At 33.8% G+C, this 13,224-nt stretch overlaps 1 protein-coding gene across 1 annotated transcript in view; it reads right to left on the reverse strand.

The window, feature by feature from the left end:
- Positions 1-13,224, reverse strand: part of spri (Src homology 2 domain-containing protein sprint) — a 68,823-nt gene that overhangs the window by 5,208 nt on the left and 50,391 nt on the right. Inside the window, exons 17-22 of the mRNA XM_088243456.1 lie at positions 4,421-4,587; positions 3,582-3,686; positions 3,189-3,380; positions 2,026-2,157; positions 811-1,059; positions 158-395 (exon numbers count right to left, since the gene is read on the reverse strand). Coding sequence (XP_088099582.1) covers positions 158-395; positions 811-1,059; positions 2,026-2,157; positions 3,189-3,380; positions 3,582-3,686; positions 4,421-4,587 — 1,083 coding nt within the window. The remainder of the gene's footprint in view (positions 1-157; positions 396-810; positions 1,060-2,025; positions 2,158-3,188; positions 3,381-3,581; positions 3,687-4,420; positions 4,588-13,224) is intronic.

The following is a 13,224-nucleotide window of genomic DNA, read 5'->3' on the forward strand; positions in this document are numbered from 1 at the left end:
CTATCTATGTATTCTTATAAATTAGTTCTCGCACTCCAAGCCCAGATCCTTAAATTATTGGGCAATAAGAAAGGGGTCAGCATCCTTAAGTTTAACTAACCTAAAAACAATCTATCTAAAAATCTTAGAGACTTAGAGGCTAAATAAAAGTTCATACCTTCACCGTCTCGCAGCGCAAAGAGGGCATAGTCCTGTGGGTTTGTGATTCTGGCGCGGTGGGCAAGCTGTCGACACAAGTCCCGGGCGCGGGCGCCCGGCCGCCACGGTAGTGCCACACAGCGCAGGGCTCCCGAACTCTCATCAGGCACAAGCACCCGAGCCACGCCCCCTGAACTGCAGCCCCCTCCCGCACTAGTCGACGCCAGGAGACCAGACCCGATGGATCCCGTATGCCACTAGAAAGATGATTTACACTTTGAGTTATATCATAAAATTATTTTTAAAGTTTTAGTTGTTTTCAGGTTCAGTTTTTTTAATTTTTTTATTGTTAAGTAGGATAGGATTAAAAAATATATGTTAAAAATCTTGTTTTTATTTTTTTTTTTCATTCCATTCTTCTTGCTATAGGTGTGGTAAAGCTTACTATGTACATTTTTAGTTCTATCCACATAATCTCTGCAATTTTATAAACCCATGAATAAATACATTTTTGTACCCTTAAAAACTGCAAACTTATAAATGAAATATTCACATCTAAATATGCAGTATAAATAAATATAAAAATAATAATGTGAGAGCTTTTCAAAAATTAAAATTTCGCCAGGAATGCAAAGTATGCTAATGAAGCTGAATAAAAAAAAGAATACTCACATCCGCAGACTTATTAGTCTCGTCCCCAGATCCGAGTTTTTTCAGGACTGCCACCGCGCCAAAGAGTGTTGTCAGATAGTAACCTCCTTCTCCGGCCAGAAGTGGCGGGGGGAGGAGACCAGCCATCAGCTCGGCTTCCAGCTCCGCTCCTGCGATGTTGCAGCGGGCTAGAACCAGCACCAGAACAGGGAGGAAGTCGTCTGCACCGAGGGGAGGGCAGTTGCCCGCTCCTGCGTGACCCGTCTTCATCTGGAAGAATATCACATATTTATTCACTATCCCTAGAGCAAAGTGATACATAAATATACCACCAAAATTGATGTATTTAATGTCTAAAATTTCATATTAATAATAAGTCTTGTAATAGTATGGAAATGACGTACACTAATAGATCAGCTTTTTCAAATGCAAAAGGTTATAAATCTTAAAAAAGAACATGTTTTATTAGGATTGCAAGATGTAAATCAACACAAAATATGTTTCTTATCAAGGGTTAACAGTTCGAAAAATGTATTATTGACCATATTTTCTTGCGAATAAATCTTAGTTAAAATGTACAACTTATTTTTCATTGTATTGTATACTGTATAAGAAATTGAAAAAAATAGATACATAAAAAAAACACAACAAATGTAATTTTATCTATTTTATGCAATTCTAAATTGGAAGATATATATGCATGTGAAATTGTATCGATGATTACCTTCAAATTGCATGTTTTCTAGTATGCATTTTTGTTGAATTACCTTATAAAATAAAATTATTTTGGGTAGTCTAAATCTTTATACAAAAATTATGGATATGAAATATAACATATTTTTTAAATAGTGATAAATGAAGTTGTTTAGAATATAAGCATTTACAGAGCTTATGATCTGTTATTGGCTAGGCTGAGTAGTAATTACTTTACACACAATATGACATGCACCATTCTGCCTATAGGTAGTTGACTTCCGTCACGTATGGCATTTTTTCATCACCTGTTTTGAATATTACTTTTTGAAAGAATCGAAAGATGCCGTACGTGAAAATGGAAGTGACTCTGGAATATGTAACTCCAATATTAAAAAGCAAGGTAATTAAAATACATATGTAATTTCTGTAATGCTTATTTCGGTAATTTAATTTTTAAAAACCAGACAAAACTTTCGAGACAGAAGATGCATGATTTTGTTTGACAATATATTACGAGTTATTAAAAGAAACATTACTCACCACATTGAAAATGGATGAAATTGCCAAGAGAAGATTGTCCAACTTGTCAAGTGGAGAATCTGCCTCTTGCATCTTCACAAAATATTGGGATATCACAACCATTTCTAAATCCGATGGTACTCGTACTGATGGCTGAAAAATATACAGATCATTATTAGACGTAAGGAAAAAAAAATATTTCAGAGTGCCGCATAGTGACGTTTATTCGACAAAAAAATGAGACGGTGAATTATTATGAAAATTTTATGTATCTTATAAGTATGTATGTTTACAAAGGATGCGAACAATTTAAAAGCTAGCACACCGCATCTGAGGACTTAAGTCTTCTTGGCGGTGCCAACATACAAGGAAAAACTGCTGGTTGCCAAATGAAAAAATGTTGCCTGAAGGAGCTCTCTGTAATCTGGTAGTCTTGGCATCTTTGTGATTAAAACACAGAGAAAGATATTAAAAGGGAGTGAGTACCGGGAACAAGGTGAACAGAGCACTTAAATCACGATGTTCACAATGGAGTCTTAGTACCGCGTACTGACGTTGATATTATAAGAAAGTGATATTTTAAAAACAATAATAAAAAGAAAGATTTTCAATTCCAATGTTGATGGATGCAGAAAACTAGGAATACCAGAAAGATATGGCATGACCAAATTCAATAAAAACTTGGTGACATGTCAAAGGCCGGAATACTTGGGGTATGTGAATGAGAATAGGTTTTTAACTCTTTAAAGACTGTGTTAAAAAAAAACCTGGAAACCGTGCTGTAACATCGTGTACAGCAAAAGAGGAGTGATTTGAAATACAGGTATTTAAAAACAAAAAAAAAAAAAAAGATATATATTTATATATAGATATATATATATATATATATATACTGTGGTAGTAGGTAGATTTACATTTCATAATTTATAAAAATAATTATATAATTTAGGTATATTACAGCAAAATACGACTTCATTATTTTTGAAAATAAGGGAGATTTATCAAGTCTTGTATAATATGTACACTCATGTGACATCACCTATAATGTCACAGGCCTAGCTAAAATTATAAATAAATCCATTTGAAAAAAGACAGCGGATTGGCAAAATGGTTTCTTTTTGTTTGCGTTTTACAAGCTGTTGATGAATTAATTAAATCACTTTGGGCATGAATAAGCCACTTACCCGGATTCCGAGTCGCAGGGTGGATAACGCTTTGGCCATCCTCATTCCCTGCGTTAGTTTTGCAATATCACCATTCCTGGCAAACTTATCTGCCAGCAGGTTGTAGACGTGTGACCTCAGGGGGGAGACTACAGCGCCGTGTAATACTCCTTCCAGAATAGCATCGAGGTTGAGGAACTCATTGGACTTTAACTGTAATACAAAAAAAGTTCATTTACCTGAACCGTATTTTTAAAGACATTTGATAAAAGAACATAGAATAAGGAAACCTACACATACATATAGATTTAATGATTAGATTACTAACAAGAAATATACTCCGCGGGAAAAAAACGGAAGAAAATATTATTATATTATTTAAAATATTGTTACAAAGACTGAAGTTTGACTCACCTTAAGCCTTTCCTTTTCTACTTCTTTTTCAAATTCCCTTTCCCCATGTTTTACCAGGTAGTTCTTCATTCCAGACATAAACTGGCGCATATTTCTCATGACAACCTAAAATATTTAAATAAAAAAATAAAGCGTAAAAAATTAGAAAAAAAATGTATAATTTAATGAATTGCTTTAGTATGAAGAAAGGTAAATAAATATCCTTAAAGAATTAAAAACCGAGACAAAAATATTTACGATTATATTATTGGATGAAAATATCGCGGCAAACATATTAAAAATAAATTTTTATTTAATTATTTTTACAACACGGTTTTTCAGAGCCAAACCGCGAAACTTCAGAAACACATTTCCCATGGTAAGCTTTAAAAAAATCCTTTCTGAAATTATTCCAAAAAGTCATTCTTTAAATTTTTTATTTTTTGAAAATGTAATCTCAGAATGTAGTAAATCTTTCATTTCTCGAACAAGCAGTCCCTCCACAAACCCCTACCCCTCTCCTACCCAGCCGCTTCCCCTGTCCGCGCTTGGAGCGTATCGCTTCGTAGGTCAAATACGTTGTTAACGCAATTTTTTGTCGGGGTTTGCGGAGGGGATGCTAGTCCGAGAAATTGAAGATTTACTCCATTTTGAGATCATTCTTTTTTTTTAATGACTTTTTGGAATGGATTTGGATTTTTAAGTGAATTTTTTTTAAAGCTTACAATAAGGAATGTTCCTCTGAAGTTTCGCGGTCTGGCCCTGAAAAACAGGGTATATACGAGTAAATCAATAAAACTCCTTGGATTCTTGACTCCAACATATTGATTAATTAATGTAAATTGCGGTCCATAACTCACATGGGGGCAAGTCTCCTTGCTTTCCTTCGTGCAGGAGATGAAGTTATCCACGTTCTGCGCGAATATGGTTGTCTTGTCGTTGGCGAGATGGAGGGCGTAGGCCCTAACCGCGCCGCCGGGGGACGCGCGTCCGCGAGAGCCGCGGAGTGCCTGAAGGCGGGGTGGAGCTAGAAATAAAAATAATGCTAGTGAGATTTATGTTTCTCGAGTCATGAGACGAGTCACAAAATTAGGTTTTGAGAAGCCATAATAAAATGTATTTATATTATTTATACATGCTTTATAAATTTAATATTGATACATATTTAGTAGGTCTTGTTAAGTAAATAACAGCATTTATCGATACTATTCCTGGCCGATTACCTTTCTTTCCCATCTTTCCCTTGACCCATCAAGATAGAAGATATTCAAAATTAGAAGATTAGGATTTAGAAAAAAAAAAATTGACTTCACATAAAATCGGATAAAAAGTGCTTGGAATCGTCGCGCGTTGTGGAAAACATTGTTACATTTTATCATCCAGTGCCCGAAATTGAAGAACATTCACACCATATTAAAGGTAGGTGTATCCATTTCATGTTCCTATCCTTTATTCAAATATTTCTTTGTCACAAAACTGAAAGAAATTTGTTTTTCAAGTCCGCCTTTTCGTTAACAGGTTTCCAGGGTAAAAAACGCTATCTATCTTTTTTTACATATTAAATCTGTAAATGGCGACAACTGATGTAATAATAAACTTAACGTTAACTTGATACTATGAATATAGGTATAGCACATTGTAATAAATGTGATTCAAATAAACAATTATCAATATTTAAATCGTTGACTTTGTGGTCAAAAATGTATAGAAATGTTAGTAAATATGTTTATATCACCGCGTATCAAGTTTAGTATAACGTGTGGTTATAAAAAAATATTTATGTACATTTATCATTGTTATTCTTACTCGGATCCCAGACACTCGAATACCTTTACCCAAAAAATTACAAGTGCGTTTTTTTTCATTAGCTTATTTTTTAAAAAGATTTCGCGTCAGTTTTTTAAAGAAAAAACACCAAAACAATTAGTGTAAATAGATTTTGTATTTCAAAGTGCTTTCCATGTAAAAAAAAATAGGTTCATTCTTATATGAGGGTACTACTTGCAAACCCGGCAAAATCCAAAATCTAAAAAAAGTTAGATATTCATTGAAACTCGTTCAGAATACAATTTTTTACAATAATTATAACATTGTCAGTTAAAAATATGGCTTTATTTGTAAGAACTTGACTTTTAAATTATCGGGTTTGTTGCAAACATGGCAACCTCTATTTGAGTATTGTAAAGTTGGAATGTATAAAATTAAATTTATTATTTCACTACTGTTTCTTGACATAATCATGCTTATGTCATCACTGCTTACGTATAAAATATTTACTGATTATAATAAAAAAATTGAAGTTTAAAAAAAAATTTTGAAGTTAAGTATTGTATAAGTTTTTTTGTGATTTGATCAAAATAAAGAACGATGGATTTTGCCGGGTTTGCATACAGTACCCTCATATAAACCCGTTCATGCTATTTTCTAAACTATCTTAATTAAATACCTACACAAAAAAAAACACTGACAATCTGATGACGCTTATTGGTATATCTTTCTCTGTAAGTAAATTAATATTTTTGATGAATTATTTGGAGTGCGTGAACCAGTTGGTAGAAAGGTAGGTGTACCCACTCAAAATTGTAGGGTTATAATTGGATCGGCGAGTATCTGGTTTTAAAGTTTATGTACATTAAAAAACACAATACTCAAAATGTTACGATGTATTATTTTGAATTCTAACGTATTCCCTACCACGTCCCGGTATTACAACAAAAGGTACATTAAAATAGGGGCGGCTAACCGCTAAATAATTAGTTTTTGGAAGGAGCCTATAATAAAATATCGGGTAGTGGTTAACCCGGATTATGTTAAAGTTAGTCATTTTCAAATTCGGGGAAAACATAGTGTAGAGGAATCAGGGTTTATAATGGCCATTATCGTGTTTTAGTTAAAAAATATTTTTAATGTTTAAAGCACTCTCTTTATGAAACATTATTATTTATTGATAATTTTAAGTTGCTAGAATTTCATTCGTCCATGCACTTTGTAGCTGCAAGACGATTAGTAATCTAGCTTCAATAGGTAAATGTTATGAACCATCAAATATCTAAATTTAATAAATGGGGTCTAGAATTCCAACCGTCCATGCGCTCAGTAGCTGCAAGACTTGTTGTAATCTAACTTCTATATTTATGAATTTGTTTTTTATTTAGTTTTTTTAAAATATCACTTAAACTCTAAACTTCATTGTCAAATAAAATATTTAAAAAATGTAAATAGGGGCTAGATTTCTTACTGCCTATGCGCTCTGTAGCTGCAATACGTGCTGGGATATTTATTCTTTGTACAGTGTCGGTGATTTTCACAAAAATGACGCTGTGTAAATTATCCAAATATAAATATATTCAATGTATTACAATGAAAAATATTTATTTAAATGAGGTTTGATTAAGTTATTTACATAAGTAGGTAGGTACTTTGTTAAAATAAACAAAATCATAACATTTTATTTATAAAAACGAATAAAATCGTCAATTTTTTATACCAAAGGAAACATGCAAAATGCATGCCCGTATAATAAAATTGTTTGATATGCAATATGATAGGGATAGTATATACGTATTAAGACCGCATCGTGAAAAAGTGTAAGGTTCGATTCCCAACAAGGTCGACATGAAATATTAATTTGAAGCGGCGTTTTTACACCGCAACATTCGATAATCCTTGGATAGTAAAACCTGGGGTAGTATTCTGAATCTCCTCTATCCCCTAGAGAGTAGTTAATTTGGGAATTTCATTTTTTTAATGCGACGAAACATTGCTCCATACAATGGCCACACTGATGATTAAACGTCAAATGATTTATAAAACTGTTTAACGAATGGAAAAAAAATACGGTTTGGTCAATTCAACCTAATTAAGTGCTTTGTGTAATGCTCGAGGTCGCAATAATGTTCTAAATGAAAATCATCATGTCTGGTTTTACGTGTTTGTATTTTATAAACGTTTAATCATCGGTGTTGCAATATATGAAGCAAAGTGTAGTCGCATGCAAAAAATAAAAATCTATCAATTAACCACTAGAGGGGGTAGAGAAGATTTAGAATAGCGCCCCTGACGGGTAAGTCGTAAGACAGACCACCTTGCCTTTATGTGCAACAAATAATTGCAATCCTTGTGATTGGTGTATAATAATGCTCCATTATGTTCGGACAATTAAAATTCTAGTTCATAAATCTCGCAATAATTATGTTATCGGAGAAACAGTACATTAATTTATACATTTTAATCAAACAGAGCGAATAATTAATTATAATAACAATGCATGTAATATTCGATATAAAAACATAATAAATCCGCCGACCTAACAAATTAATAAGTTAACATAATTATGTAGAAAGTGAGTAGGTATGTTGGTAACCGCTTTCCTTTATCTATGTTACAGAAGAGTTGAATCAACGAGTGACATATTATTATAGGAATGATTCGGGTCAGATATCCGCCTGGGTCAATGCAGGCATGGTTAAACCACGGTAAATAAAAAAAATACAGATAGCACTTATCGTTTTTAGATTCATATACAAGGAAAACGACGTAAAACTGGTATCGAACGAACTTATTCGCTTTAAATAACTAGGGCCCCGATTACAATGGGAAGTTAACATTTATGTTCAATTTTATCTACAAAGTAAAATTAAGTTTTCTGTATGAAAAGCAGAATATGCATACATTTTTTTCTTCTAAACATGTTCAAATATAGGTTACCGACGAAGATACTTTAAATGTTCATGCAAATTTACTCATTTTCGTACAAAAATATCGGTTTATCTTTATAGAAAGTCGAAGATAACTCTGTTCTTCCCATTGTAATCGGGGCCCAGGGCTCTTTATAACATAAAACCTGCTTAATGACATCTCAGAACTTAAAAACTCCGGATATCTCACCTAATGTAGCCTGAAAATACTAACACAAAAAACACAATCAGATAAATAATACAAAAGTCTGAATCGAAATCTATGCTCGAAATTTCCCATTTTTAAGAAAAACTGTTAAAAATTTTTAGAGGGAGCCAGATAGGATAAAACGCTTTATTTAGATATGCATATAAATGATTTTTTTCAAGTTCGTGCATCTTTTGTATGCAATTATTCCGATTCTCAACATGTCGTTTTTATCTTACCGCATATGCTATATGAGTATATATTATAATATAATGCATGTGTGTATTTCATAACTACCCACGTAAATTTATAAACAGAATTTTGTAATTTTATGTTAGAAATACACCATTTTGATAACATACAAAGCGAAACTAGTAAATATCACATTACGTTACGCGAATGGCGTTATATATTATTTGATATGTTTTATTAAGAAGTAATACTGTCGGATGCATCGCAGAAAATTTCAATATTAAAATTAGAAGGAATAAAAAATATAAATACCAAAATTTGTCCTCAACCAGTACATGATGTTTTTGAAGGTTGATAAAAGCCAGAGAATAATTTTCTCGTAGGCATTTTCTTCGATTATTAACGGAACCTCCATTCCCTCCAGATCAGTCTTGGTTTCGTTCGGTTTGGGAGGTTTCCCGGGATACGGGATTCCCGCGGCGAATTTGCGTCCCCGCTTGAACGGTCTGTATTCCACGACGTTAAATCGGATTATTATTCCCTCGTCGTCCGACAGTCCGTAATACTCCTGAAGAGTCCGGTCGCCGATCTTCTTATCGGTATACGCGATACAACTGGGCGGCAGATCTTGATCTTTTACACCCATCACTATATTGTTCCAACGGAAGTTAAAAAAACTCTTTATTCGCAATTGTTCATGTCGGTTCTTCGGCTGGACCGAGAATGCTTCCGTGCTAGAATCACAGCTGCCGTCGGTTTTCGAGTGGCCCGTCGGAGAAACTCCAACAGGACGTTCCACCACGGATAGAATAGGAGCTTCCAAGGGCGGCGGTATATCCTCTAATTCTCCCGCCGCTGTCTGTGCGTAATGTATGGCGTTCGAGCAGCCAGGTTCCTGAATTTCGTCTATAACGACATATTTTTCTCCGTTGAGGGTTGCGTCGCGCACTTCGAACACGTGAGTTTCGCGATCAGGGTCGATGATCTTCTCGAGCTTGTCAGCTTCCTTAGCTAGACGGTCCTGGGTGTCACTGGGGGGCAGGGAATCCAATTCACGGATTTTCGCGGGGTCGTCGTTGGACGATTTTTTGAACCACTTCATGATAAATGACTTTGCGGTTTCTTCCCGCATGTATGAAGGTTTTGAATCTGAAATTTCTCATTCACACGGGGCCGGAAGATATATTAATGGAACTGCAATGCGGGGGCGGTTTATCTAATCCGCCGACTAAAAGTCGTCCCTTCGAAGCGAATAGGACACATGCAAACGTTTGATATCGCACTTAATTGCTACGAATGTGTGTTGACTTTCACGAAAAACACTAAGAAGTCGCGGTGTTCCCGCCTAAAGTACGTGCAAGCGGAAAACACAAGTGCCGCCGCTACTGTCGAGGAACAATAACAAACGCACGCGGTCCTGAGCTAGTACCGAGTACCGATACGATGCGATAGCGACTGCTCCCGAAATCCGACTGCAGGTCTGCGGCCGGGGTGGTTTGTTATCAATCCGGCTCTAGCTCGTACTCGGGACTGTGCGACCGAGACGTCGGGTGTTGGAGAGAGACGCACTGGATGCGGCCGAATGGGGCGGAAAGAGATTTAGGTACTTAATGTTTAAGGACCTAGCTCTCAAATTCCGTCGACGAAAGAGAGGGAATGCGCAGAAGACGTCAGTAGTGGGAGGGCAAAACCAAACAAGAGACTTGTGGAGGGGAGTGATAAGGAACGATAGTAGTAACGCGTGGCCAGTGTTGATTGTTGATATTTATAATTATATCGATGACTTTTATTCGGTGAATACACGCGTTAGACATTGGCGCTACGTTGTTTAATTTAAGTAATGAATTTATTTGAAGGAAATATATTTTTTAATTAATTATAAATTTAAATTTCACTAAGCATTATCCAACGAAAAAAAGGTCCCGCCTAAACACATGAAATTCCTAGCTAGTCGGGCCCTGAAACAAAGAACCTCTGTGCATTGCGAAAAAAAGTGTAATAAATAAATAACCTATTAATTTCATCGTATTTAAAGTACGTAGTTATACATTGAAACACTATCCACCCACATAAAAACTAAATATATATTTTTGACAAACATAAAATGTTTTTTTAAAAATACGATTTAGGTAGTAAAATACTCACTACATAATATTACTAACAGTAAAAATATTTGAAACACTAACAAATATTTAGAAATTTGTGGATTATTGTAAGAATAAATATATATTAATATTTTTTGATAAAAATAGTGTGTTATTGTTTATTTATATTAAAATACAATACGATTACTGTACAATAATGGGCATCGAGAGATTAGATAGACTTTTCGGAAATAGTCTTGTTCACTCAAGTTATTTGTATAAGTATTTGAATCAGTCCGCCAGTAGCGCCAGCAGAGCAGGATGTACGATGCACCAAAATATTTACATAATATTTTGTAAACATAAAATAAGACAATTAAAGCTTGCAGATATCACGACTATTTTACTAAAACTTTTTTACCAAGCGCATCTAAAATTTAACAACGTAAATATAGGTACTATGTGGGGAAAAAAACATTTATAATCTTCCAGAAATCTTAAAATCAATACCGAATACTAAAACATTTAAATCGAAATGAAAAAAAACATCCTAGATCACTATTCCGAACTCCATACAATATAACATCTAATTTTAAGGAACTTGAATAAAAATAATTTAAAACGAACTTCCTCTCTAAACACGAGTTTTTACTCAAATGGAGAGGTTATTATTAATTATGTATCTACATACTTACCCTATGTAATTTTATTCTTATTTTCACGTCTCAACGGAGCAACTTGACTTGATTGACATATTTTTTGCATAGGGATAGCCGGAGAGGCGAGAAGTAATATATGATACTTATTTTTTAACCAGAATTTAAAAAAATATATTGAAAAAAATTTATATCAAGAATGAGCAAGGTTATTTGAAAATAAGTAGGTGGTACTGTGGGATGACAGAAATAATTAATTTGTTGAAATAAATTATTTCAACAATGTTTTGAGTATGTCCAAATGCTTGCAGACTGGCTGGAGTTGCTCATATTTAAATTTGTTGCAACAGAGAGGGAAAACATTTTTGAGGGGGAATATGGGAGTCTAGGCCAAACCAGCCAATGACAGGTCATAAGCCCTGTAAATGCCTAGACTCCCATATTCCCCCTCAAAAATGTTTTCGTTCTCTGTTGCAACAAATTTAAATATGAATTAATTCAATTTATATACTTGAATCGCTTTATCCATGGTTAGTTTGGTTAGCTTTTCGTTTTGGTTTTGTAGTAGGATTTTGAATTTGTGAACAGAATAACGATGCGACGTCGCCACAAACTAATGGACTGTCGTATTTTTTTCATAGCGATAGATGGAGGACTGGCAATCGATACAAGTTACTTTCTGTCGCGAAAAACTATATCATTCCATCAGGAGAATTCTTATTTCTAAACGACAAAACGAATTGATTACCACACGAGCGAAGCTGCGAAAAAAACAAAAAAAATAAGAAAGAATATTTAGACAGATATCTAGTACCTACTTCATTTGGCTCTTGGAACAACGTAGTATCCTTTGGTCCATTTATTTATAATTATTTACCCACGAAGTTTTTTTTTTGTTATTATTTTTGGCGGCGAAAGTAACTTAATATAAAGAGGTGAAAAAATTGTAAAGAATTTAGTTGGCATTGGTACCTAATTAAGAAATCTATGTATGAGAAATATTATTTAGTTATTGCATGTACGAGTATGTTATTTATTACTTTTTCACATTATAAACCATAATAAATAATAAAAATAATGTGACCTCACTGGGGTCGGGTTACCCGTGCCGAGGACGCTTAGCAATATACTTTTTTTTCTTACATGTGAGAATATACGAAGAAGACTTATGCAGAGCAAACCTTAAGGTGAGAGGTATTGTCTTCACCTTCGGGTTATTCTTTGCATTTGAAATTAGAATGTACTTTCCTCACCTTAAGTTTTGTCTCTGCATACGGGCATTAATACACAGAAGGAAATTACAAAATGTTATGAGAGTGTAAAACACTACGTCTTTATGTTTATATTTAATTTTTGTATAATTATATTATTTATATTATAAAACGCACAGTAAAAAAACAAAAATATAATATAAACTATACGTTTGTGGAGTAGGTGATTCAAATATTGGTTCGGGCGAATAAAACAATCCATTTGACTTCTACCCACTTCCATTTATCCATTTTTTTATAGCATTTTTGAATATTTTCTCGATACTTATTGTTTTAATGGTCAGTAGGTTATAGATTTTAATTTCATAGTATTTTAAATCCCCCTTTCCGAACATAAAAAGGTTCAATCTTAACATACATTTTATGGAAAGACACCAGATTATTATCATTATTATATTTTTTTAAAGAATCCTCATATGCATAATACATAAAAAAAATGCTTTGATAAGCATTCCTTATATGAAAAAAAATATTTTACCTACCAATTTCCACACGTCGACATATGTTGAAGTTGATTGCATATTTTCGTTTATTTTTAAAATATAAAATATAAAAAATTGTATCGAAGAACAGTATT

Source organism: Micrasema longulum, unplaced genomic scaffold (assembly GCF_059751315.1).
Source record: "Micrasema longulum isolate JH-2025_06_02 unplaced genomic scaffold, ASM5975131v1 h1tg000212l, whole genome shotgun sequence".
NCBI lineage: Eukaryota > Metazoa > Arthropoda > Insecta > Trichoptera > Brachycentridae > Micrasema > Micrasema longulum.